This window comes from Biomphalaria glabrata, chromosome 7 (genome assembly GCF_947242115.1).
Source record: "Biomphalaria glabrata chromosome 7, xgBioGlab47.1, whole genome shotgun sequence".
Lineage (NCBI taxonomy): Eukaryota > Metazoa > Mollusca > Gastropoda > Planorbidae > Biomphalaria > Biomphalaria glabrata.
In genome coordinates, this window is record NC_074717.1 from 48,237,853 (window position 1) to 48,264,914 (window position 27,062).

Here is a 27,062-nt window from a genome sequence, read left to right on the forward strand (position 1 = left end):
AATGAATGGTAATATCAGTCACCACCATCTGTATGAATGATACTATCAGTCACCACCATCTGTTTGAATGGTACTATCAGTCACCACCATCTATATGAATGGTACTATCAGTCACCACCATATGCATGAATGGTGCTATAGGTCACCACCATCTGTTTGAATGGAGTTGTCAGTCACCACCATCTGCATTAATGGTACTATCAGTCACCACCATTTTAATGAATGGTAATATCAGTCACCACCATGTGCATGAATAATACTATATGAATAGTACTATCAGTCACCACCATATGCATGAATGGTGCTATAAGTCACCACCATCTGTTTGAATGGAGTTGTCAGTCACCACCATCTGCATTAATGGTACTATCAGTCACCACCATCTGCATGTCACTATCAGTCACCACATTCTGAATGAATGGTACTATCAGTCACCACCATCTGCATGTCACTATCAGTCACCACATTCTGAATGAATGGTACTATCAGTCACCACCATTTGAATGAATGGTAATATCAGTCACCACCATTTGAATGAATGGTAATATCAGTCACCACCATCTGTATGAATGATACTATCAGTCACCACCATCTGTTTGAATGGTACTATCAGTCACCACCATCTATATGAATGGTACTATCAGTCACCACCATATGCATGAATGGTGCTATAGGTCACCACCATCTGTTTGAATGGAGTTGTCAGTCACCACCATCTGCATTAATGGTACTATCAGTCACCACCATTTAAATGAATGGTAATATCAGTCACCACCATCTGCATGAATAATACTATATGAATGGTACTATCAGTCACCACCATATGCATGAATGGTGCTATAAGTCACCACCATCTGTTTGAACGGAGTTGTCAGTCACCACCATCTGCATTATTGGTACTATCAGTCACCACCATCTGCATGTCACTATCAGTCACCACCATTTGGATGAATGGTAATATCAGTCACCACCATCTGTATGAATGATACTATCAGTCACCACCATCTGTTTGAATGGAATTGTCAGTCACCACCATCTGCATTAATGGTACTATCAGTCACCACCATCTATATAAATGGTACTATCAGTCACCACCATATGCATGAATGGTGCTATAGGTCACCACCATCTGTTTGAATGGAGTTGTCAGTCACCACCATCTGCATTAATGGTACTATCAGTCACCACCATTTGAATGAATGGTAATATCAGTCACCACCATGTCCATGAATAATACTATATGAATGGTACTATCAGTCACCACCATATGCATGAATGGTGCTATAAGTCACCACCATCTGTTTGAATGGAGTTGTCAGTCACCACCATCTGCATTAATGGTACTATCAGTCACCACCATCTGCATGTCACTATCAGTCACCACATTCTGAATGAATGGTACTATCAGTCACCACCATTTGAATAAATGGTAATATCAGTCACCACCATCTGTATGAATGATACTATCAGTCACCACCATCTATATGAATGGTATTATCAGTCACCACCATATGCATGAATGGTGCTATAGGTCACCACCATCTGTTTGAATGGAGTTGTCAGTCACCACCATCTGCATTAATGGTACTATCAGTCACCACCATTTGAATGAATGGTAATATCAGTCACCACCATGTCCATGAATAATACTATATGAATGGTACTATCAGTCACCACCATATGCATGAATGGTGCTATAAGTCACCACCATCTGTTTGAATGGAGTTGTCAGTCACCACCATCTGCATTAATGGTACTATCAGTCACCACCATCTGCATGTCACTATCAGTCACCACATTCTGAATGAATGGTACTATCAGTCACCACCATTTGAATGAATGGTAATATCGGTCACCACCATCTGTATGAATGATACTATCAGTCACCACCATCTGTTTGAATGGTACTATCAGTCACCACCATCTATATGAATGGTACTATCAGTCACCACCATATGCATGAATGGTGCTATAGGTCACCACCATCTGTTTGAATGGAGTTGTCAGTCACCACCATCTGCATTAATGGTACTATCAGTCACCACCATTTAAATGAATGGTAATATCAGTCACCACCATCTGCATGAATAATACTATATGAATGGTACTATCAGTCACCACCATATGCATGAATGGTGCTATAAGTCACCACCATCTGTTTGAATGGAGTTGTCAGTCACCACCATCTGCATTATTGGTACTATCAGTCACCACCATCTGCATGTCACTATCAGTCACCACCATTTGAATGAATGGTAATATCAGTCACCACCATCTGTATGAATGATACTATCAGTCACCACCATCTGTTTGAATGGAATTGTCAGTCACCACCATCTGCATTAATGGTACTATCAATCACCACCATCTATATAAATGGTACTATCAGTCACCACCATATGCATGAATGGTGCTATAGGTCACCACCATCTGTTTGAATGGAGTTGTCAGTCACTACCATCTGCATTAATGGTACTATCAGTCACCACCATTTGAATGAATGGTAATATCAGTCACCACCATGTCCATGAATAATACTATATGAATGGTACTATCAGTCACCACCATATGCATGAATGGTGCTATAAGTCACCACCATCTGTTTGAATGGAGTTGTCAGTCACCACCATCTGCATTAATGGTACTATCAGTCACCACCATCTGCATGTCACTATCAGTCACCACATTCTGAATGAATGGTACTATCAGTCACCACCATTTGAATAAATGGTAACATCAGTCACCACCATCTGTATGAATGATACTATCAGTCACCACCATCTATATGAATGGTATTATCAGTCACCACCATATGCATGAATGGTGCTATAGGTCACCACCATCTGTTTGAATGGAGTTGTCAGTCACCACCATCTGCATTAATGGTACTATCAGTCACCACCATCTGCATGTCACTATCAGTCACCACATTCTGAATGAATGGTACTATCAGTCACCACCATTTGAATGAATGGTAATATCAGTCACCACCATCTGTATGAATGATACTATCAGTCACCACCATCTGTTTGAATGGTACTATCAGTCACCACCATCTATATGAATGGTACTATCAGTCACCACCATATGCATGAATGGTGCTATAGGTCACCACCATCTGTTTGAATGGAGTTGTCAGTCACCACCATCTGCATTAATGGTACTATCAGTCACCACCATTTTAATGAATGGTAATATCAGTCACCACCATGTGCATGAATAATACTATATGAATAGTACTATCAGTCACCACCATATGCATGAATGGTGCTATAAGTCACCACCATCTGTTTGAATGGAGTTGTCAGTCACCACCATCTGCATTAATGGTACTATCAGTCACCACCATCTGCATGTCACTATCAGTCACCACATTCTGAATGAATGGTACTATCAGTCACCACCATCTGCATGTCACTATCAGTCACCACATTCTGAATGAATGGTACTATCAGTCACCACCATTTGAATGAATGGTAATATCAGTCACCACCATCTGTATGAATGATACTATCAGTCACCACCATCTGTTTGAATGGTACTATCAGTCACCACCATCTATATGAATGGTACTATCAGTCACCACCATATGCATGAAAGGTGCTATAAGTCACCACCATCTGTTTGAATGGAGTTGTCAGTCACCACCATCTGCATTAATGGTACTATCAGTCACCACCATCTGCATGTCACTATCAGTCACCACATTCTGAAAAATCTAAAGTGGGACCCATTCAGGTCTATAATTCAAGTTGTCATTGAACGCTCTTGCATCTAAACAAAAATTATTATCAAAGAATAAGAGTTACACTGACATAAAAATAGAATGCCGACCAATGAGTGGTTCTATTTTATTCTCGTTAAGATTGATTTTGATCAATTCATATTTTTTTCGCCTTATAACTATTTTGAAAATGTCTTGACCACATAGTCCTTGCGGGCCCCTAAGACCTTGTAAGGTGGCCATAGATTTTTAGCTTATGTTTTTTTACTATAGTTAGCAGGTCAGCTCCAATACTGATGCCCCTTTTAAAGTTTTAAGTTAATAAACAGATTATTGATTGTTGCATTTTCTCCATTATGTTGCCATCTATTTACTAAGTTGTACGTTTTTCAGAAAAGTGAAGACTGTGTGTGGAAGTTTGCCAGAGGCAAGCTTTGGATTTTTTTCATAGAGCAAGGGACAACACTCTCAATACCTTTTGATATCATTCCAACATCTATAGCTGTGGTGAGACTATTTCGAGGTCTCAGGAATGTATTTCTTATCAATTGGTAAGTTTGTTTATTACTGTTACTAAAATAGCACTGTTGGTAAATAAAATTTTAATTGAACATGGACACTATGTCAAATAAACATTTAGTGGGTAAAGCATCCACTCACTACATAGAAACTTAACTTTATTTGAATATTTTTTGTATTTTGTCTAAATATTGTTTATAGAAATTAACACCATAATATTTTTTAAGATGAATGTTTGCTGTTGTATTTAGAAATGGTAAATATTCACAGACATTGCAATGTTATCTTTTGAATTTATTCCCTAATCAGGTAATCATGCATCACGTGCCCTCAGATATGTACAAAAAATGAAGTTTGAGAAGAAAGAGAAAGGATCAAGATGGTATACTTTGAATTCTACAAATTAAATCCTACTTTACTCAGTTAAAAAATCGAGTTTATGTGTAACTACTATGATTCTACAAATATGTTTTGTTTGTTTGCTATGCACAGATTTACAAGACACTAAAGAAGTTATCTATCAACTATACTCAATGTATGGACGACTTACAGCCAGACTAGAATTATAGAGTAAGATGTTTTTCTGCTGGCTAAACATGTATGGGTATGTTTGTCTGTCTTTCATTATGTCCATCTAAAAACTAATTGTTTTATAAATGCAAAAGTTTGCCTAAGAAATAGGAATGTATGTATAGAAACCAAAATAATTTGTATCTTTTTAAAACAATAATGATAGTAAGATGGGTAAACAAAAGCTACTTAGTTATGTGAGTAAATGTGTGTGAATCAGTGATTATATTACAAAAAAGCATCATTTCAATTTTGGAGAAAATTTGAAGAGATCAATGGCTTGATGCTCAAAGTATTGAGTTGTGTGTTCTCTTCATCACCTATCCCTTAGTCTGTTCAACCATTTTGACACCTAACAAGATCTCTCAAATGTCTTTCTCCATTCCTCTCTGTCCTTTGCTTTGGATAGAATTTCATTCAATGACAGGCCTGTCCATTCTTTGATGTCTTCCCATCGCTTCCTCTGTCTTCCGTTTTCTTCTTTTTCTGGTATTTTTTTCCTGAAGGAAAGTCTTTGCGGGCCTGAAAGACCTGGCCATAGAGTTTGAGTTTACTTTTTTTTTGACAGTGGTTAGCTGGTCATCAGAGAGTCCAACTGCTGTATTAATCCTGTTTCTAATCTCTTCATTCATGATGCAATCTTTGTAAAAACAAGTTAATTAATTAATTCCACTTATCTTATTCATAGTAAACCAGTAACACTGACTAAAAATGCAAAATACCTAGGCGTTATAATAAATGAAAAACTGTCATGGAATCCCCATATTGATGAAACTGTCATAAAATCAAATAAAGCATTAGGGTTTATTAAAAGAAATTTCTATAAATCAAATAAGAACATAAAACTAAAATGTTATTTAACCCTTGTTAGGCTAATATTAGAATATGCATCCTCTGTTTGGGACCCCTCAACTCAAGAAAACATTAAGAAACTGGAGCGGACACAAAATAGAGCAGTGAGATTCATAACCAACGAATATTCACATTTGACTAGAGTAACACCTTTAGTAAAATCACTAAATTTAGAAAGCCTTCGAATAGAAGATTTAGCAATTATACATAAAACACTGAACCATAATCTTCAAATACAAAAACAAAATGTAATAAAATACTCAGAAAGACCCAAAGATAAAGGCACATTCATCATTCCATATGCTAGGACAAATTTGTACAAATGCTTTTTCTTCCCTAGCACTATTAGAGCATGGAATGGGTTGCCTGATCTAGCTAAGAAAACCATTGACTTGGCAGAATTTAGGTCATTGGTTAATATGTAAATATGCATGACCCGTAGGACGTAATCATCTTCTTTTTTGAAGTAACATCTGTATCATATAAGATAAGATACTGAAGATCTTTCTGTAGCATCTTAGCTCCATTGCTAGGATCCCTTTCTCTAGATCTGCAGTCAGCATCCAATATTCGCATTCATATAATAATAATGTGGCCATAACAAGGGAGTGCATCAGTCTGATTTTAGTGTCAAGGGCTATGCCTTTGTCTGTCCAGATTGTTTTGAGTTTTGCAAGTGCTGCTGTTGTCTAGGCAATTCTGGCCAGTAGTTCAGGTTTGGTTCCTTCATCTGAGACAAAAACTCCAAGGTAAATACCTTGTTATTCTCTGTAAAGAAGTTAAAATCATTAAGGCAGTGCCAGAGATGAAGTTATGCAGTTATTCTAGAACTTTGTTACAAAAAAAAATAAGTTCATTAGGCTTTCTTATTGATCACTTAAAATCTTATGACTTTAAGTTATATGCTACTAATCACTATTACAAATGTTAGAGGACATGTTGTCTAATTATGTCTTTCAATTCCGTAGTCAATTATGGTGATGTTAATTAAGCAGCACTTACTTTTTCCTATTAAAATCTCTCTCTTTCATTTAAATTTTTTATACTTCTATGTCTAAAAAATTGCAAAGTTTTAATTAGGAAAAGTTTGATTGTTTATAATGTTAGCACCATGGTAACATGACATTATGTTTCAGTGTTCTTTATTGCTAGTTCTTGTGATTGGGATCAAGTCACACAAGGTCTGGTCAAACTGGGATTTAAATTGATTGATTCTTTTGGCCCTAAACCTGTGTTTGGAGTACTACCAGACAATGATTTAAAGCAAGACTCTTTATCTCCATCACAACAGGCCTGCCAGCTGGGTCAAAGACTTTTATTGAAAACATTTAAGGCAAGCATTTTTATTCAACTTAAGTTCTCAGAAGATAGACCCCTAAAAAAAAAGAATTATAATTTGGGTATTAAAGTTTAAAAAATGTAACATTTATATTTTTAAAATTTGAAATTAAAATCTATTGTTGTTAGTTTTGTAACTTGTTGTTTTGTTATTTATTCATAAGGTTCATCATGTCTTTAGAGATGATATTCTCAACACTCTTTTTGGTGAACTTATGAAACCAACATCACCAGTCACACAATATCTTGGTAAAACAATTATTGCTGTACTCATTAATTATGTTACAATTCATTGATTACTTACTAATGATAGTCATTAAGTGGTTAATGTTAAGCAGTGCTATAACCTTGTCTTGCTAGAAGTAACAAAAGATTCCATTTTAAGACATAGCAGGCTATGGTCTGATGATGTGACTATCTTTTACAAACATCCCAAACAAAAACAGAGCTTGGTCCCTAGTACTCATCAAAGCTCAGTTACAGGAAATCCTAACAATTTCATAACAAAAAAATCTCAATATTCAACAGAATTTGTTGGTTAGCAAAGTGCTATAGCTATCCAATATGATAAGTTTCCATAAAAAAAAATAAAGTGAACTTTTGCCTTTTTCTTAGAGTTAAAAATGTTAATCTTTGAAATTAATAGATTTCATGTCCTAACACATACATTTTTTCCCTTGTGCACCTTGTTATGCTTAGTCAAACTTGTCATGGTTGTATTTTTTTAAACCTTCGCTCATTTGGCAGGGCCCCGACAGTAATTAGTTAAAATAAACAGGTAACTAAAACAAAGTAATTTAGAGCTGTCAACAAGTGATATTTCTGATGAGATGATATGAGCAATCTTTAATGAATAGCAATTAACGAAGGAAAATTATATTATATCTTAAGTATTCATTCAAAGATACACACATTAATAAAACTAATAGCGTAACTCTGCGTAACATGAAGGCGCTACAATGGTATAGATAAAATATTGGGCACACTGTCCACAACTAGTAAGGCCTATGCAAAGCCTACAGAGCATCTCTACACAGTTGTCTACACCCAGATCAAGCCTGACAAAGTCCAAAGCCTGAGCCCATACAAAAGACAAATATGAACTCCTTATAATCACCACTTCACAGAAACTCTAATGGCAAACCAATAATGAGCAACTACATAAAGATAAAGTATAAATATCATTAGACATAGGTATAGACATTAGACTCTATAATGGGGAACAACAAAAAGGCAACAAAAAGAAACAGTAAGGCAAAAGCATCATAAACAATGACTGAAGTGTCCTTTGGTAACAGAGACTTCCTTTGCCCAATGTGTCAATAAAATACCCAATGAAACTTTCTTCATCTGCACACGACATCTTAATATATTTTTTTTGTCTTGGCTTTCTACTCTTCTAGTTAGTTAGTGACATATTCTTTTTTCGTTAGTTCACAGGGTAATTTTTATACACAGAATCTAATCCCCTACTACAGCAATTAACAAATATAAAAACCTTTTAAGAATCTTCAAATGTCAATATTCATGTTTTCTTACAGAGTCAGACATAGTCACATCATCACCACAACTTCTTCTTGAATCTACCAACAAAGTTTGCATTTTGTTTGAGAAGCTAGATAAAATGAATCCCAAATCTGCAGAAAGACTACTCTCTGCCTTACAACCGCTGCTAAAGCTTAGCCCATTCTTAAAAGATACGCTTATTTTAAACCTGAGAAAAGCCATGTTTTCAAGGTAAACATTTTATGACTTTATTTATAAGCTATTCATTTTAGCCTCCTACTCCACCATAACCCCAACCCATGGATATTGTATTTCTGTTCTTTTCCATCTATGTTAATCTCTAAAAAAAAAAACTAACTAAAATACTATTAATAAGATGATACACAAACTGATAGGCAGCCTCAGTCATACTCTCACATTATATCATGAAGAAGCTCATTCACAACAGAGACTTGAACTAATGTGAGACCATTAAAAACATTAAAAGATTTTATTGAGTCAAAATGGCGATCTTTGTCAACTTTTTTGAAATCTTTCTTTAGAATAAGCTCCTTAAAATGTAGATGAATCCATACATAGCAATCTTTTAGAGGTATGTTGTGTACAGATTACAGAAGAAGTGATAAACATAACATTTTTAAAACCAAATAAAACATTTTCACTTTTTTAGCTCTGTAGAGTCCAATCAAAATGTTATCAAAGAGCAGAATAACCTTTTAGTGTGAGATCTTCCCCAAAGCTTCAGAAAGCTTTTTTATTATTCTTTATATGTGCATGTGAAATAAACTTGTTTGATGTGTCCATTTAGTTTTATAAGAAATATTTTCCATCTATTTTTTTTTTTAGATTAGTATACATGGCTCTTTATTTAGTTTTAGATCATCATTAAAGCTTATCTTAATTTATTTAGTATGTTCTTATCTTTGATTCAAAGACCTTTAGATTCACGCAAGATAGGTGCATTAGGATTTCTCATGATTTTGAAACATTTTCGTGTCGTTGGAGCACTTCCATCTAGTCAGATAAGTCAGCCAATCTCATTGAGTCAAGTAATTCATTCTTAATGCATTTATTTTATAGTTTAAGTTTTATTTTATAAATAAAGGTTTCTTTTTTGTATTATTATCTAATTGGTTCTCAACAAAAAAATATTTTGTTTATTCATTAGCTGACTCTAATTTATTGTCAATTATGTTGAAATTGTTAGATACAGGCAGATGTCCATTCAAGTTATAGCCCTGCCAGCAATGAAGCCTTGTGTTTGGAGATCATTGGTAACCTCTCCAGATGTTTGACTCAACATGTGGATGTCCGCTTAAATATATATCAGGTTAGTAGTGTCTTTAAATAAACAAATAGGCACTCTCTCTTTGCTTAGGAATTATACACAAATTTTTAAAATGGGAAATAGGAGATATCATTCTCATTATTGGTTGAGTTGTAAGCATTTCATTTTAGCTTTTCAATTAGCTGTTTATGCTTAATGGTATTGTTTTAATTTGTACAATTTTGTGTGTACTACAGCTTACAATTGTTTGCAATGATGGGCAATGGAAAATACTTTCTTATGTTTTTTTTTAACATTTTGTGAATTGTTGTTGCTCTGTCAGAGGAATTAAGATTTACCAATCTAGCTTTCTTCTTCTCTCTTTTAAAAAAAAGCAATCTTTATTGACCAAATAATTAAATAATGTTTCTCTTTTAAAATAAATTTTTCAAATTAATACTTTTTTTAACAAGTAAACAACAAAAAAATGTCCTTACTAATTTTGTTGATCAACTATTTTTTTTTACTTCAAACTTGAAATATTCACTTTTAAGATTTATATCATAATTGACAATTTAGGGTCTGTGTGAAGTTCTGCTTAGGAATTCTGAGTTGATGAATCCAGTACTGGACTTGTTGTTTTTTCAGGTAAAATTAATGTCAGTGCATTTGTATAATATTTCTATCCTATGAAGCAATGAGAGACTTAACTGTTCCTCACAGAATGCTATGTAGGTTTGAAAGACAAAAAGAGAAGCTCTGCCAATAAAACTTGATATTTAACTAGCATGAACACAGAAAGTAAAATAAGAATATTTTTTGACTCAACTGAATCTCTTTATATTAATTAGCTTTTTTTTATAAACAATAATTATAAACAATATACATAAAAATCAACTAAAAACATTCTTGAGTGCATTTTAAAATGTATTATTCAGCTGAAGAAATATTATGAATTCAATGAAGATGTAAAGCCACCACTACGATTAGAACCCTGCATTATTACCCATGGAGACAAAGTTTATTTAGCAGAGCCTTTGGTGAGTTAAAGTATCACAAATCTTAGTATATAACAGCACTTATGTCTAAAGCCTTTATACATAATAATAAAAATATGCATTGCTATTGCGTATTAGTGAATATTCATGTTAACCTTAGCTAAAAAGAACCTTTTGGAACATTTTTAATTATACTTTTATTTAGTGAGTCTTAGGCAGTGCCCACTACTCCAATGGTATTTGTGATAAGTGTAACTGTCGCTTGCTGCTCTTAAAAACACAGCTTTGATCCAGTTAAAGCCATAACATAACATTCCTAGCATCCATCAGGATATTTAGACATTCCAGTAAGCAGACCATGTCCTACAAAGTAATTAGGTTTCTTTCATTGATGCAAAATTTCTTGTTTTGATGTTTTTGCAGTCATCATAAGGAAATTATTTTGAACAAAATGAAATTAAATTATTGCATTCTGTTGATTACAGGCCCATTTGGTTGGCTGTGCTCAACAATGCCTTAGAAAGTCTCAGGACATCCAGAGCCAAAAGAAGTCAACTGAAACTGAAGATGATGACCAAGATGGCTGTGAGGAGACATTCCAGAAACTTCAAAACTTGTTAGTTACTTTGACTAAGAGAGTTATTGAAGCAGAAATGGAAGATTTTGAATTGGTAAGTTGTGGTGGAATAGGCCTCTTCACTTAACAAAAATCAATGTTTATAAAGCAGGCTTCTTTACAGAATGTTTTCAGTAAAGGTGCCTTTGCTCCATAATGGGCATATAACCTTACAAATAACCATGTTCTGCTGGAGATCAATGTGGGCAGTAGGGAAGAAATACTTACCATTTGACTGCTGCACTTGGTCAGATATTTATCCCGCATGGGGGATGACCACATGCCAAAGGTGATCTTTCTTATGCGAGCTTAAAGGAGGACAGCTGTGCCCCCCCCCCACACACACACACAAATTTGAGGCCTAAAGAAAAAGCCTTATTATAGAAGACTGGTGCAGAAGATGTCCAAAAAAAAAAAAAAGACTTAAATAGACTCCTTACAGTTTTGTCTGCATCAGATGTGGGAAAATATGCAGGTTGCAACTGGATTTGCATACTCATGTGAAACACTGCACTCATTTTTAATCTTTGGAATCAAAGGCATTGCCATTATAATAATGACTTGTTTATTGCTATCTGTAAGTTGGACAATTATCATTGCTGGAAAACTTGTTTCTTTTCTCCATCTCTGATGTTAAAATTCTGTTCTAGTCATTTACCATCCTGGACTATAATCAGGCCTGGATTATTTGGGCATATCATTTTGAAGACTCTTAAAGAGCATATGCTAATAGCAGATGAGCATTCCATGCATATTTTTTGTGAAATAGAGGTATTGAAATATCTAATCAAGGGGTAAAGGGTACAAAAAAAATGAGATATGACAATCTATCTACACAAAGTATGAAGAATGATCTTTGCTTTGAAACTTGTATTTTGATTGGGTACATCAAAAAAGTATAAGATGTAAAATAAAAATTGCCACATTATTTTCTTTCAATAAAACAATTTTTTTTTCTTTAGGATTGGATTGGATGATAAAAATGTTTAATTAAATTACATTGCAAACTATAGAAATATTTTAGCACAGTTTGAAGATCTGCAAAAATATTATAACCTACTCAAGAGTTTCATATTCAATATTAATGCTTTTTTTTTCCCTATAAACAGAATGTTACTTGTATAGAAAACATTGTTGAACTGTAATAGAAATCACTTTTAGATCTACATTTACTATGAACAAATAATCTAGAAATGTAATCGTGACTTGCATTATTATAAGCAATAGTAATAATTAAATAGCATTGAATTATGTAGAGTAAGAAGATTTTCATTGGTTTTCTGAAAATAAATGGTCTAGAAATATGATATCCAATCACACATTTTCTGTTATCTACTAAAGGATATTGAACTTTAAAAAAAAATATAATTTATGTCTTTTTTTTAGGACAAGAGTGCTGATTTTTCACTAGCCACAGGTGTAGGTGTTAAAAATAATATCAATGCAATATTGCTTTTAGGACTTTATGAAGTTTTAATGGAATTTACCTTTGAAATGGGAAAATACAGGTGAGAGACTGTTCAGAAATAAGAAATGAAAATGATATTTCTACTTTTCTATTTTTATTTTTAAAAAAAATAGTATTCTAGTTTTGCAATCTTGTATTTAATGAGCTTGTCTGTGTAACAGCATTGAAAGTTGCAAGGAAGTGCTTCAGCTTTTCACCAAGCATGCTCAACTTAGTACAGTAGTGAAAGAAAAGTCTGCAGCATCTTCTGGCAAGAAAAACAAAACTTCCACAACCAAAACACCAAACAGTCTTATAGCTTTAAAAGCAGTGGAGAAGTTTCTCACTGTCATTATATGGTAAACTTTTACATTAGTTCTTATTTTATTTTTAGAATCTGATAATGATCAAGTACTATTAATCTGATAATGATCAACATTTCATGAAAAATAATTTTTAGAAGTCTCATTGAACTAGATCAAATATTGCTCCATTTCATAAGGGCACATTTTGATGTTTGCCAGTTGACATGAAAACTTCAGAAAAACATTTTGTTCATGCTTCTTGTGTTTACACTCTATATTGTCAATGACCATATAATAGAACATTAATTAAATCTTCCTCCCAGTAGGCTTTGTTGTACACATGTACTTGAAACAATGAAATGCAAATTTTTTTTTTAATGAACAACTTTCCTTAAATATTTGAAATTCTACATCTGTAACATCATTGTTAATCACACTTATTCAAAATACATTATGTTATTACAGTGATGAGAGACCAGAACTGGAAGAAAATGGAATAGATCAGCTGATACAGAACAAAGGTTTCCTGACCTATATATTAAGTATTGCTGTTCAAAAGCTAGGCCAAGTGGCAAGTAAGGGAACATGTGAGGGAGAAACTCAAAGCAAAGAAAAACTTTTAAAAGTGTGTTTTAATATTGGAAGGTGCGTTACTTTAACATTTGTTTTTTTAGAAACAGTGGTCCTTTTTTTTAAAAAATTATATGTAGATGTTAATATTAATTTGACTAATGTCATTAAATAGTAAGACTTTTGCATTGCACAAATATGTTTGGATTTTTCAGACTACTTTACATCAGTTATATTGATAACCAACAAAAAGGAGATAGCACAGATCAAAAAGACAGAAAATTAAACAGTCAAATATTAGAAGGATTGAACTTGGTTATTGAAATGGCTTGTAAAAATGGGCAGAATGCAGTTCTTCAGTGTTTGTCCAGTTTAGGTGATTTAGTGTTGTTTTTTTACTTATTGATAAATAAAATAGAAATTACACTTGATTATGAATATTAAAAACAATGAAGCATTTTGTAATAATTTATGATCTATGTTATAATTTATAAGCTTTTGTTCAGTTCAGTTCATTGTGACATTTGTTTCCCTTTGTGTAGAGAAGGAAACAGAAATGAAAGAACGTTTAAGGACATCACAAAAAAATGAAAAGATTCACAATCACATTAAGAAGTTTCAGGTATTTAACATTAATGGTACAAATGTTATTCTTATGGTTTTAAGATAGATAAAATACTTGCTAATATTAGAGATAAGTCCATGGATGCTCAAAACATGCAAGTTTATTAAAATTAAATTTTGAATATATATATATGAAAGTAATTTTTTTCACAATGCCTATATCAACTCACTCTGTCTGGTAAAATGTTTGTACTCATTATTTCTCCCACACCCAATCTCAGATCAAGTTGAAATTTCGCACAATTATTTCTAGTACCTGACAAACCAAGAATCAATAAAAAAAGAACCAATTAGTTAAATAACTATTGGTAATTATTTTGTTTGGTATTGAACAAGCGAAAGAAATCATACTTGACATGTGGTGGTATAAGTTGAATTAGTCCCCTTTGAGGAGGCTTGAACCCTGAGTGAACAAGTTGTTTCTTTTTAAATGCATTTAAAGAAGCGATCACAAAAAATTTCGCCCAGATACTCCTTTTTCTCCTCCTTTTTTTACTGGTCCAGACAAGTGAAGGGATCATAGTGCATTGAGAGAAATAAAGCATGAAATTATGCTAAGCAAAAACAATTAGTACAAAGATTTCTAGATTTATTATAAATGTAATCACATGACTGATCGAAACTAATTGATACAATTGCACTTAATATAAGCTTTGTTGGTTGTTTTTTTAAAGTATTTTTTATGTATTCTTGTTTCATTGTGATATTGTAAAATGTATCAAAATTGAGTTCAGAGTTCAGGCTTAGGGTCTAGAAAGAATGAAAGATACTGAAAATATAAAAGCAATTTTTTATCACAGAAAAAAACAGAGTAAGCGTGTAAGCAGTAAGAGTACTAAACATAATAAACAGAATTAACTTAGAAGTGAAAGATTTAGGAGGAGATATAACCGATACCACAAATCTTCATACAGTAATATGGCATGTATTGTTAAAACAACTTTTAACTGCTTTAATTTCATTTAATATATTCAGTTATTTTACCATTACATTTCTTTTCAACATTTAGAGATTGGTGGTCACTATTTTAAATGAAAATAAAGACTCACAGAATCTGAAGGAGGTCTTCACATTATTCTCTATCATTGCTCATTTAGTTCATCATCTGCCAAGTCATGGGGAGGAATACCAACAGACATTTAACTGGCTTCAAAAAGTTGCTATTGAGCACCCCATAGGTTAGTATATGATTATATTGTGTCAGTTACTGAATACCTGACTGGTTAATACTTGACTGTATATTATCCTTCCTATTATATAGCTGGTAATTACCAGCTTGTAGATTAAAATCAAAGTCTTAATGTAACTTTTTTGTGTGTGTTCCTATTTAGATGATGCAGCTACCTGTCGTCATTTAATTTCTTTAATGTTGCAACTCTCCAAACAGACTAAGTCTTTACCACAAATATTGTTAAGTCTTTGTCAAGATATTCACAGTCAATTAGGGGATATTGATCAGGTGAGTTACTGTTATTTCACACAATCCTTAAATAATCTCCTATAGATATATCTACAAATAATTTTTATTTACTTTATTGCTTATTAGGTATGTCAAGAAACCCAATACTTTTCAATTTCTTTTTTTCTTTGCTAATAGAATCCTTAGCCAAAATCTTTTTTGTTTTAGTCCTTTTTTTTCCAGTTAGTTCTTTTTTTTAGTCCAAGTTGTTTTAATATTTGAATAATTTAACTTTTTAGAATTGAGCTCCTGTGGTAATTTATACAAGGACTTTGTTTTTAAGGATTGTGAAGTTGAACAGAATACTCATTTCGCAGTAACTAAAGCCAACATTTGTCCCATCTCTGGCATACTGACTTTGACCTTGACATATCTGGAAGCTGATTTAGATGACATTGACAGTGTTATTAAATGTCACAAGGCAAATATGTTGGCTGCTAACACCTGTGTAGAGGAAGGTAAAATAAACTGATTTTTAAAACATTAGCCTGTAGATATATTTTTTTTTAAAATTATAATCTTGATTGTTAATTAATATTATCTTTTTAATCGTTCAAATGCTAAGGCCTATAGGCTTGTGAAACACAGGTTGGAATTCACAAATCGAAGTCAATGACTTACTAGAATGCAACAAAAAAAAAAAAAAGATTTAACACTTTTTACTGACCAAAAAAAATTTCATAAAGGTATATTATTAAATTGATTGTTAATAAATAGATAAAAGACATACATATATGTGAAGTTCATGTTTTCATAGCCCGCATCATGTATCTAAGTAAATGTGTTCATAATATCCTGTCATTATTTCTGTGGGCTTATTACTTCCGTACCAAATGAGTCTCTAAATAAATTTTTTTTTAAATGCAGAAACAGCAACCCAAGTTGAAACATTGGACAGATCTATCTGCATTAGACTTGGGCTGTTAATCAACAGTTTCATTGAGCTGACACACTCTGCAGTGACTACCAGCCCATGTATACATGCCATGTTAAAGACTGTGACAAAACTCTTCAATGTTCTCACTTCACTTACCAAACATGTAAGTCATTGAGGCGAGCATGAATTTTTTCTGCATGTTTTCAGAACTTACTGTCATACACACACACACATTTAAGATCTTATAACATACAGCATGTTCATTTATGGAATTTTATTTTATTTTTAAAAAATTGTTCTTTTATTTGAATAAACAAGATTAGCCTCACACCATGTTTTGTGATCTCATTATAAGCAACTATGCACAAGTTTGATTGGTAAAATGTATGAAATATCGACATATCAAAGATACTTTTGTTTTTTTAAGTTATGATGATATATCTCTTAAATATATCAGTGCATAAAGACTCATTATTTATTTCTTGCCAGTATATTAGCTTGTATACTAACAAAGCCGGCCATCTTGGTAGTAGGTTTGAAAAATTAGTTCGACTTGTGAGTCAGCAACTTACACCCCAGACTTACAACATGATCATCTATGTCCAGGTGAGTCACTTAAATACTGACCATATGGCCACAAGATAGAACACTTGGCACATGCACTTCAGTCAAACTTAACATTAATAGTAAGACTTCAATTTGTAGTTTAATTTTTGTGTCTATAATTCAATGTGGTGAATGACATAGAACTTTTTTGAGCTTGACAAAAATCCAAAGACAAACAGTTGTATACAAATTTTACAGTAAAAAGTTATTGATGTTCAATATGTTATGTTCAAAATCTCAGTGGAAATAGACAGCTTTTTTGCCTAGAAGAAAATTAGTGCAAAAATTTGTGTTTATTGTGGGAAATATTTTTTAGCATTTCACTTTTATCAAGAGCCATAAACAAGTCCTTCTTTATCAGAAATATCCAAATTAAAATAGTTTTCTTAGTAGTAGATATTCATGTAATATTTTTTAGATATAGTAAATTAATTCATTTATGGTATATGAGGACCAGTTTTGTTATTCTTGTGGGCCGTTTGGCACTGACACTGACTGTACTAGCAGTGCATGTGGCTTACAATGCCTCTTAATCAGGCTGCATTCTAAGTAAGGGAAAGATAGGGGATAAATAAGATAAGTGCTTCAGCAGCTCCTTTTCTGTTTCATCTCTGCTACAGGGGATCAGTTGTTTTTTTTAACTGAGTCATGGGCCAGATAGCTGCAGTATTTTTAATTAAGGGCTACATGTCAGAAACTGTATAAACTTGTGTAATATTGCAGATTATTAGACTCACTTCACTAATTCTCCTATCAGGAAGGTGATTTTAAAAAATACTAAATTTGAACCTGTTATAACTTATAATGCACTTCATGTCAAAACAACCTGCAATCAATTTTCTCAAATGTTTGTTTTAATGTAAAAAATGCAAAATAATACTTTTTTTTAAATCACTGCCTTGCAATTGTAAATATGTGTGAATACTGAGCTAGCTGAATATCTTCTTTTAATGGAGGTTGAAAAAATTAACTTTTGATAGAAACAAATTGATTTTTTTCCAAGTATAAAATGGCTGTATGAAGGCGTGTGTTAATGTCCAGACAAAAAAGCTCTGGTCAAAATAAATAAAAATTTTCAGTGAAGTGTAGCACATGTATTTTCTACAACTAATGGATACAATTACAAATATTTTTTTTTTAAATGCTTACATAAGGGGTGTCCCTGCCTGTTTAATGGTTGAACAAAAAAACAACAAAGGGCTATAGAAATCCATTCCTGAAAGTGTGTGAATTATAATGTGAATTTTGAAGGTTGAAATAAAAACCTTGATATTATCTAGTTTTAAATCATGTTGAAAACTGCTTTGGAAAATGTTCACTTTTGCCAACTTATATATTGTTTTTTGGACATTACATTATTATACTCTATGTTATTTTCCTAATTTAACTGTTGTTTGAAGTCATAGATATTTTCTAATATCATGTGAAATAATTTTTAATTACGTACTTGCTTTCTTTTCTAAAACACTTTTTTTGTGTGTTTTATTTGTATGGAACATAAGCTTTCATTTATATGTACATTGCTACAAAAAATATAATTAATTTGTATGTTACAGCTTTTAGAATCAGATGTCTCTGAAGAGAGTGAGAAAAAAGGAAAGAAAAAAAATACAACACATCAGAAAGGAATAGTTAAGTGACTTGTTACTCATTTAAAATTGTTGCATTAGTGAAATCCCCTATGAAAACATTTCTAAATTAACGTTGGTTTGTAGTTGTAAGATGATAGTGTTCTTGTTCTCAAATCTTGAGTTTGTAATTCTTTGAACACAAATTTTGTTTTATCTATTAGATAAAAGCCATGAAACAAGGGAAAATGGTACCCAGTCTCATTTGCACTATAGAGCTACTGGAAAAATTCTTAATTCAACTGAGCAAAAAGTCCAAGGTATAGTTCTTAAAGAAATATCTTTATAATCTACATCTTGTATTGTCTCCAACTTTTGAGTTTAATCAAATCATTAGATCTACCTATACACTTAGATTACCACAGTAATTCATTGTTTATAAAGAATTAGCTTATAGCTAATACATCAAAACATAAACATTCATATTGCACCTATGTTTGTACCTTGTTTTTTACTACTATGCTTTTGCAAAAGAATCAGAGAATTACATTTCTTATATTGTCAGGTCAATTTAGCAGAGAATTTTAAAAGATCAACATCTCGAGATTTTCGCATCAATACAGAAACTGTGCATACAGCAGTTGAGCAGGGAATTTCTGATGACAGTGAAACTGAGGAAAATAATTCTAAAGAGCCAGAAGAAAATGAAGTTCAGGTCAGTTCTTGTTTGAAGTAGTTTGGAAATAGCCCTGTAAAATAATTTTTTTACTCCCTTGAATATTTTATTGTGGTTTACTTCATATTTGGTTGGGGAAAAGTAAAGGCAGTTGGTGGTTACGCTGGCCATGACACCCTCGTTAACCACAGGCCGAAGAAACAGATGACCATTACATCATCTGCCCTATAGACCACAGGGTCTGAAAGGGGAACTTTACTTTTTTTTTGTACTTCCTATTTGCAATGTATTTCTTTGCACTATTCACTTCTCTTTGAGAAAGACAAGTCTGAATCAAAATGATCTAAATTATTTAGCCTTAGTGTATTAAATGTTTAAACTAAAAACATAAACATTCATATTACTTTTGTTGTTAGGACTTGCACCTAAGTTTTAGACTGAGCAAGTACCTTAAAACAGTGCCTTTATAAACTAATCCTGTGACATTAAATGTTGACAGGAGTCAAATGAGGATGATGATGATGATGAAGAAAACAAGAGACCAGTTGAAGAAGAGAAAAGTGAACATCAACCACCACAGAAAAAGAAAAAGACAACCAGAAACATTTAGCTATAGCTCATTTTTTTTTTTTACTCTCTTCTGACTTTATTGTTGGTAAATAAATCAAATATCAAAATATATAAAAATATCAAAATTTGTGTTCAGTAAACATTATTTAATATTACATAGAGACACCTTCCAGAGATGTAATCAATGTTTGCCTACATTTGTATTTCCTTTGCTAACTTTAAAAGTGATGTATGGAGACATAACATGATTTTGTCAGCTTTGTTTATTCCATCATTTTAGTTGAACATTTGGAGTAATGGAAGTGTTGGTTTAAATACTCTCAGTTTGGATCCTGTACATGACATTGACTTCACAGCAATTGGTGGTAAAGGTTTTTTCTGTAAACTGAAAAAGACAAAAGACTCAACCCTATTTACATGAATGTTGTTTTTTTTTCTTACTAGACAACAAACTCACAGCAGTTCTATCTGAAAAGTCAGATAGAACCTTGACCTACTTACTTGAGATATTTTCTTTGTTGTACAACAACTTTAGCTTTGCTTTTATCCAGTTCTTGTTGTTTCTTATTGCATTCAATGTCTTTTTGTTCTAAATCATAAATATTCATGTTGATCTCAGCTGTAAGTGCCTAGCATAAAAAGTTTTGCTTAATTAAATTTTACTGATTTAATCAAAAACTGTATCAATTCTTAGTTATCTTAAAAGCTTTATTATAAATAACTGACAGTTAAATGAAATGACAAAACTAATGCACAAGTATGATTTTATAAAGATTTGAAATTCTTATTGTATTTGATTATATCAGAATTTTTGAGTTAGAAAAATATATTCTTTATCGTGGCTAAATAAAAAAAATACTATAAGCATCATTGAAATCTACTATAATTTTTCACAAATTTTTTTTCTAATTTCGGCCCTGTTCATAAAAATCTTATTAAATTTATAAAACTTTTATGAAATGCAGCTTTCTTCACAAACAGAAATTAAGGATTTTTTTTTGTAAAACTAAGCATTTTCTCTGCACTTTATGAACCTTTGAATTTCCTCTAACTAATAACTCTTTAAAAACAAATGATTACTTGGAAGTTTGATTTTGAATTTGGGATAAAATAACCAATTATCAATACAGAATTGACCTGCTAATAACAGAATCTCTAGAGCGAAGTGAGGCTAATTAGTAGTATTTTCCTAAATAAATGTATATTATGATTATTTATAAGTCTCAGCCAACCATTTTGCTGGGAATGTGTCTTCCCAATTCTGAAAAAAAAAAGTCTGATTTTGTAAGTTTTCTAGTCCTTCCACTTTGAAGCTAATCCAATCAATGGTATTTTATAGATCCATAGCTCTTTGCAACATCATGTATGTATTTTTTTTTATGGCCTCACTATATTTAAAGTATAGAAATCTAGGAATGACTTACTTGCATTTGCTTACGTTGTTTTCTAATTATGGCTTTAGCCAGGGACATTTCAGCAGTCAGATTAGGATCTAAACGGCGCTCTAAAAGGGCTCGAAGCTCAAAAAAGCAAAGATCTTTTTTATGGATCATTTGTTCCTTCTCAACAACTTCAGTAGTTTTGTTAATGAGCCTTTAAGTGAGTCTGTTGATTTTGACATGAAGTTCATACTTGGATGGATCTGCAGCCTGGTCATAAAAAGTGGAAAGAAACTTTACATTTGACTATGATTTAAATGTCTTACTTGAATGTCATTTCTGGCGAGCTTTTTTTTTTTTACACTTTATAAAGATTTTTTTTTCTCTAACTGAATGAAAGTTAAGGATACATTTTATTGTCTTTGCTCTATTAAATGACTAATCTGCTCACCAGCAGTGCTCTCCATCTGTGAACTATTGGTTCCTTAGTGGCCACTAGAGCAACATTTCTAGCTTTTTCTAGTTCTAATAACTTGGCATTTTTGGAAAGCTCTTGTCTGTTGACAAGTTGGGAAAATAAAAAGTCTTAAGTCATCTGAGTTTTTGTAAGGAAATAAAATAAAATTCAACCTTTTAGCTACAGTGCATATTAATTTTTTTTTTGTTTAAAAAAAACAAAAACAGTATAGTTCTTAAAGTCAAGATTTAGAGTATGTTTTTGTGAAAAAAAAAATTTATTTAAAATTATTTACCTCAATGTAGTGATTGTGAATTCACCCATCTCATGATTCTTCAGTTTTCTTCTCAAATTTTTTATTTCAAGTTTAAGCATATAAGAATCATTGTTCATATTAAGGTAGCCAGAGGCAGATGTCTTCATGACTTTTTCAATCCTATCAATTTTTCTTTTGAATAAACCAACATGAATGTTTGATTCTATTAGTCGGGCTCCAAAGAGATCTCTCTTTCTTCTCAGCTGAAAATTAAAGTCACAGTCTTCTGTTTCACTTATTCTATGAACAGCCAGGTTACACAATTATTGTTTTTAAAACAGTAATTTTGAATAAGTTTTGATACATAGATATGTACTGTAAGTTCGATAATGGACAAAATTGAGGATTCTACTAAAAAAATTGTAATGGCATTGTATCTTGAATACATTTTAATTGGTTGAAATTATACTTTTTAATGTATTGTAAATATGTAAAAGTTGAATATATTGGCAAAATGCAATGTTGGAAAGTATTTTTTTTTTCTCATAACTAAGTAAACATCCTTTTACTAATAACCATATTATCAACAAGTTTTTTACCATCAATTTTGAACTACATCTATAGAATAATTTGTTTCACATTATTGTACCTTTAGAGGTATAAAATATATATTTTAAAAAAGTAACTATATTAGGTCATTGCAGTTACTGTGTTAATTCTAAGCAACATAATTTATAAATTGCAATTATAATAAAATTACCATGTCAATGTAACACCTATATTCCTTTATAGTGGCCAGAGCTTTTCGTAATTGAGAAATCATAATTCTTATTTCTTCTGTCATAACCAATATTTTGGATTTTTTATCTTCCATAAGAGCTTTCAATTTATTACTTTCAGATTTCCTACATTAATTGGGTTAACCTTACTTTGAATGAAAAAAATATATGAAAGTGTTAAAAAATCAATGATAATCACTGTTCATGAACCAGAAGTAAGTCCTAATCATTCTTCATTGTATTACTCAGGGTCTGTTCCATCACATCCAGTCAATAAAGGAATAATATCTATGATGTCAGACAACAATAAAGACCCATTTCTGTAGAAGAAGATCTCACTACCATGAACACTCTAGGGCTAGGGTGAGTTGTGATAAAGACCTAAACAAACATTGCAAGGAGATGCTTAGTGTTAGGGTTGTGTTTTTACATATTAATGATCTCTTGGGGTTAGGCCTAGGCCCCCTGAAAGATGAGTTCACACAATATCAGGATAGCTCTAAACGGTAAACTTAAAAAAATATTAAATGCAATAATTTACAATAATGAGGATTAAATAGCAAAGTCATTTTAAAAAATGTTATACAAGCCATTAACTATGGTTGAGAGTTTGCACTCATGCATAAATCTATTTCAAATTAAGAACCATGCATATGTCAGCGTTAAGTGTGTGTTGACGTAGTATTATAATATTACACATAAGACTGGTTACTATTAATGCGAATGTCATGGAATACTGGTTAAGTGCTTCCTGGAGTCACACATGACAAACATAGATATGACAGACTGACTTAAATCCACTTTGGCAGACAAAATATAAAGTTTATTTGATGACAATAATTATACTCCACTCCTTGATATCACATTCACCAGATCCAGAAAAAAAACACTTCATGATGAATTTATGTCTAGTATTAGAATGTAGTGAGACAAGGACCTCCGTCTGGTGTAGTGCAATCCAGACCTCCGTCAAAAAGCACCTGGGGGGGGGGGGGGAGGTCCACTATTATTCACTTAGTGAAATGCAAGTGGAAAGGCAGTGGGGTAATTTGTGACTCCCTTGTTTTGTTTTGGAAGTTCTTTTAGAAATAAAGATTATTATGTTCGAGTCCAAACCTCCCACAGGAGTTGGAGGATGGCAGCGGGATGAGTTCAAACTTGTAATCATCATGATGACAGTCCACATCAACAAATAGCATTCATAGGTTTTTTGAATATTTTGAAAATGCTGCTAAGGAAAAGATTATTTTGTATTAGCAACTAATTATCACTAGCAGTATTATTTAGGACACCTAAAAACCCCAGGATGGTCTGCCTAGTCGTGTGGTTTGCACGCTGGACTGTCGTTCAGATTTATTGATGATCCTGGGTTCAAACCCTACCCGCTCCCATTCCCCATCGTCCTGCAGGAGGTTTGGACTAGGAAGTAATTATCTTCAACTCTGAAAATATTTTACATGTCATTATTTTATTATAATCTTGTTGAATATAATGAATACTTTTGACAATGGTAATAATCTGACAGCACAGAAATAACAATGGGAATCTTGTAATTGTCTCCAATGACCAAGTAGATTTTTTACTACTACTTCAAAGACTTGAAAATATTTGATAGATTTTGATGAAATGAACATGGGAATCATTGGATTAGGACCAGAGGGATTTTTTTTCAAATAGTGACCTTGATCATTGGGATTGAGCTGAAATTAATTTCTTTTTTTATTTCCCCAGGGATATGATGCCAGTAAAATGAGAAAATAGAGTGGAAGAGAGTCCAAAGTTTGTTTTGCTCCCTATTCAATAGAGAACAAAGTTAACATTAGCGATGGAGATAAAAGGAATCTCTAAAACAATAATTCTTATCAAAATCCAACAATCTATATTCAAAATATTAATCTAAGCAGTAACATGACAACTAGTAAGTGGCTTCTTTTTTTTTATGTACAATTTAAGAGATATTTCAATAAATGATTTTAATAAAACTCCATTAAGCTTTTTAAAGTAAGTATGGCAGGATCACTATGGAACAACCAGTTAACTCTCACCCTAAGATCAATGTTAGTCAACAGTCACAAAGAGGAGTGGTTCTGCCAATGGGCATCAGGAAACACAGGCAGAGCCATGTACAAAGAAATGACCATTCCAAACTAACTGAACAATATTAACTTCCTCCCCTGCAAAGAGCAATCTACAACCTTCCTACTAAGAACAGGACAAACACCTCTGTTAAATTACCATCTTAACAAGATAAATCCCACTCCCCTACCTCTTTGTAGACACTGCACCCACCCTTATGAAACTGTAAAACACATCCTCTTTGAATGCCCCTTCCTAATCCACCTTAGGCAGACCCTACTACCATTTCAAACCAACACCCTGTATGGCAGTGCTGAACAACTGAAGACAACAAAGCACTATTTTTCCTTGGCACAGTCTGCAAAAGAGCTCTGAGCTCAGCAGCAAAAAGCTGGCTAGAAAGAAGAAGTAGTATGTAAGTATAAATAAAAGTTCATTTAAGGAAAATGTACTAATCTGATGTAAGTTTATTTATAATGTTTTAGTTTGAACCAAAGAGTGAAGGTCACGTGAGGACAGTTTTCAACACTAGAGTTACAGTACTAGTCCTCGGTGGAATCAAGGAGTCATTAAAGAATCATTCTGGAAGATCAAATCAATACAAGCACTGAACAGCAGGTGAAACCTTTGACATCTGATAACTACCATGTCAATAGCAAGTTATTTTTATTAAAGACTTCTTTAGTTATCCAAAACATTGATGCTTCTTTGAACCACTTTCTGGGTAAACAAAACTACATAAATAATTAGACTTTACATTTCTTATGTGTCAAAGTGCTCTATGCATTACTTTACCTTTACCTATCCCTTAGTCTATTGGACCATTGGGACACCATGCAAGACTCGTCGACCATTTTTCTCCATTCCTCTCTGTCTTTTGCCTTAGAACCTCTTTCAATGGCAGGCCTGTTCATTCTTTTATGTTATCCTCCCATCACTTTCTCTGTCTGCCTCTTCTTCTTTTTCCTGGTACTGTTCCCTGAAGGAAGTTCTTTGTGAGCCCCGAAGATCTTGTAATATGGCCATAGATTTTAAGCTTGCATTTTCGTACGATAGTTAGCAGGTCATCATGGGTCCAATCACTGCAGTAACCCTGTCTTTAATCTCTTGGTTTGTGATGCGGTCTCTGAATGTAATACCTAGGATTCTTCTGTAGCATCTCAATTCCATTGCTAGGATCCTCCTCTCTAGCTCTGCAGTCAGCGTCCAAGACTCACAAGCATATAAAAATGTGGCCATGACCAGAGAGCGCATCAGTCTGATTTTGGTGCCGAGGGCTAAGCCTTTGTCTTTCCATATTATTTTAAGTTTTGAAAGGGCTGCTGTGTACTGTCAGTAGTTTAGGTTTCGTTCCCTCATCTGAGACAATAGCTCCTAGGTATTTGAAGTGGGCCAAAATGCTCTTTTGAATTTAATAAAGACAAGCTACAGGTTTAATTATTGTTAACTGCATTTGTCGACTGGTTGTTAGTAAAACCAAGACTTGGTAGAATTTAAGATTCTATATATATTGTTACATGGTGCAGCTTTAGTGAAATCCAGCTAGTCTGTAGATCTGGCATGTCACACATTGTCCACATATTTTTGTAATTATATATACTTATATATATATATATATATATATATATATATATATATATATATGGTATATTTCTCTTCTTATAAGATTTCTAGAGCTTGATATATTCAGTTGTGTCCAAACTAGTTTAGCATGAATTCCCCTATCACTAAGACTTTAAACACATTATCTTTTATTTGTCAGCTGAATCCCTTCATTATCTCATTAACAATTGTTCTGACCAAGATGCAGACCAAGTTCTCTAAATTAGATCAGCTTATAGACTAATGAAATAATCTCCTATGAGTTACAGGCAAAACTTAAAGTCTACATCAAATTTTTTTTCTTTTGGATAATATTACAGACAGGAATGGAAAATATGGCCAACAGATCTTGTGTGGTGCCCCAATGGTCAAACAACTAAGGGATAGGTGAATATGATAATACATAATAGGTTAGCTAAAA

At 32.7% G+C, this 27,062-nt stretch overlaps 2 protein-coding genes across 22 annotated transcripts in view; one reads left to right on the top strand and one right to left on the bottom strand.

The window, feature by feature from the left end:
- The window catches only part of LOC129921614 (Fanconi anemia group I protein-like), a 91,529-nt gene that overhangs the window by 64,167 nt on the left and 300 nt on the right, over nucleotides 1-27,062 (top strand). For 6 of the 21 annotated variants that reach the window (XM_056036417.1, XM_056036416.1, XM_056036418.1 and 3 more), the window contains 26 exons: nucleotides 4,118-4,275; nucleotides 4,553-4,625; nucleotides 4,736-4,847; nucleotides 6,818-6,998; nucleotides 7,168-7,252; nucleotides 8,545-8,740; nucleotides 9,444-9,558; nucleotides 9,717-9,839; nucleotides 10,356-10,424; nucleotides 10,715-10,816; nucleotides 11,260-11,445; nucleotides 12,777-12,898; nucleotides 13,020-13,196; nucleotides 13,608-13,787; nucleotides 13,928-14,088; nucleotides 14,255-14,334; nucleotides 15,346-15,514; nucleotides 15,668-15,795; nucleotides 16,079-16,253; nucleotides 16,663-16,835; nucleotides 17,162-17,278; nucleotides 18,835-18,909; nucleotides 19,071-19,166; nucleotides 19,425-19,561; nucleotides 20,022-20,177; nucleotides 20,373-22,764. In XM_056036417.1, coding sequence (XP_055892392.1) covers nucleotides 4,819-4,847; nucleotides 6,818-6,998; nucleotides 7,168-7,252; nucleotides 8,545-8,740; nucleotides 9,444-9,558; nucleotides 9,717-9,839; nucleotides 10,356-10,424; nucleotides 10,715-10,816; nucleotides 11,260-11,445; nucleotides 12,777-12,898; nucleotides 13,020-13,196; nucleotides 13,608-13,787; nucleotides 13,928-14,088; nucleotides 14,255-14,334; nucleotides 15,346-15,514; nucleotides 15,668-15,795; nucleotides 16,079-16,253; nucleotides 16,663-16,835; nucleotides 17,162-17,278; nucleotides 18,835-18,909; nucleotides 19,071-19,166; nucleotides 19,425-19,561; nucleotides 20,022-20,166 — 3,021 coding nt within the window. In that variant the 5' untranslated portion in view covers nucleotides 4,118-4,275; nucleotides 4,553-4,625; nucleotides 4,736-4,818 and the 3' untranslated portion in view covers nucleotides 20,167-20,177; nucleotides 20,373-22,764. Of the gene's footprint in view, nucleotides 1-4,117; nucleotides 4,276-4,552; nucleotides 4,626-4,735; nucleotides 4,848-6,322; nucleotides 6,415-6,801; nucleotides 6,999-7,167; nucleotides 7,253-8,544; nucleotides 8,741-9,443; nucleotides 9,559-9,716; nucleotides 9,840-10,355; nucleotides 10,425-10,714; nucleotides 10,817-11,259; nucleotides 11,446-12,776; nucleotides 12,899-13,019; nucleotides 13,197-13,607; nucleotides 13,788-13,927; nucleotides 14,089-14,254; nucleotides 14,335-15,345; nucleotides 15,515-15,667; nucleotides 15,796-16,078; nucleotides 16,254-16,662; nucleotides 16,849-17,161; nucleotides 17,279-18,834; nucleotides 18,910-19,070; nucleotides 19,167-19,411; nucleotides 19,562-20,021; nucleotides 20,178-20,372; nucleotides 22,765-23,212; nucleotides 23,327-24,694; nucleotides 24,882-25,524; nucleotides 25,658-26,961; nucleotides 27,029-27,062 lie in introns of those variants that run through there. The other 15 variants (XR_008779028.1, XR_008779027.1, XR_008779026.1 and 12 more) reach the window with 15 other exon arrangements.
- On the bottom strand, nucleotides 20,338-21,649 carry LOC129927417 (uncharacterized). Its single transcript, XM_056036437.1, has 3 exons — nucleotides 21,517-21,649; nucleotides 20,594-20,721; nucleotides 20,338-20,477 (listed from the first exon to the last, which is right to left on the bottom strand). Exons 1-3 carry the CDS (start codon nucleotides 21,643-21,645, stop codon nucleotides 20,369-20,371), a joined length of 366 nt encoding a protein of 121 aa, XP_055892412.1. The 5' UTR covers nucleotides 21,646-21,649; the 3' UTR covers nucleotides 20,338-20,368.

Coding starts and splice junctions, on each gene's coding strand:
- LOC129927417 (XM_056036437.1), bottom strand. CDS start 21,645: ATGATCCATAAAAAAGATCTTTGCTTTTTTGAGCTTCGAGCCCTTTTA. Junction 20,722..21,516: donor AACAACGTAAGCAAATGCAA/GTAAGTCATTCC, acceptor TTTTTATGCTAG/GCACTTACAGCTGAGATCAA. Junction 20,478..20,593: donor CAACAAAGAAAATATCTCAA/GTAAGTAGGTCA, acceptor TGTCTTTTTCAG/TTTACAGAAAAAACCTTTAC.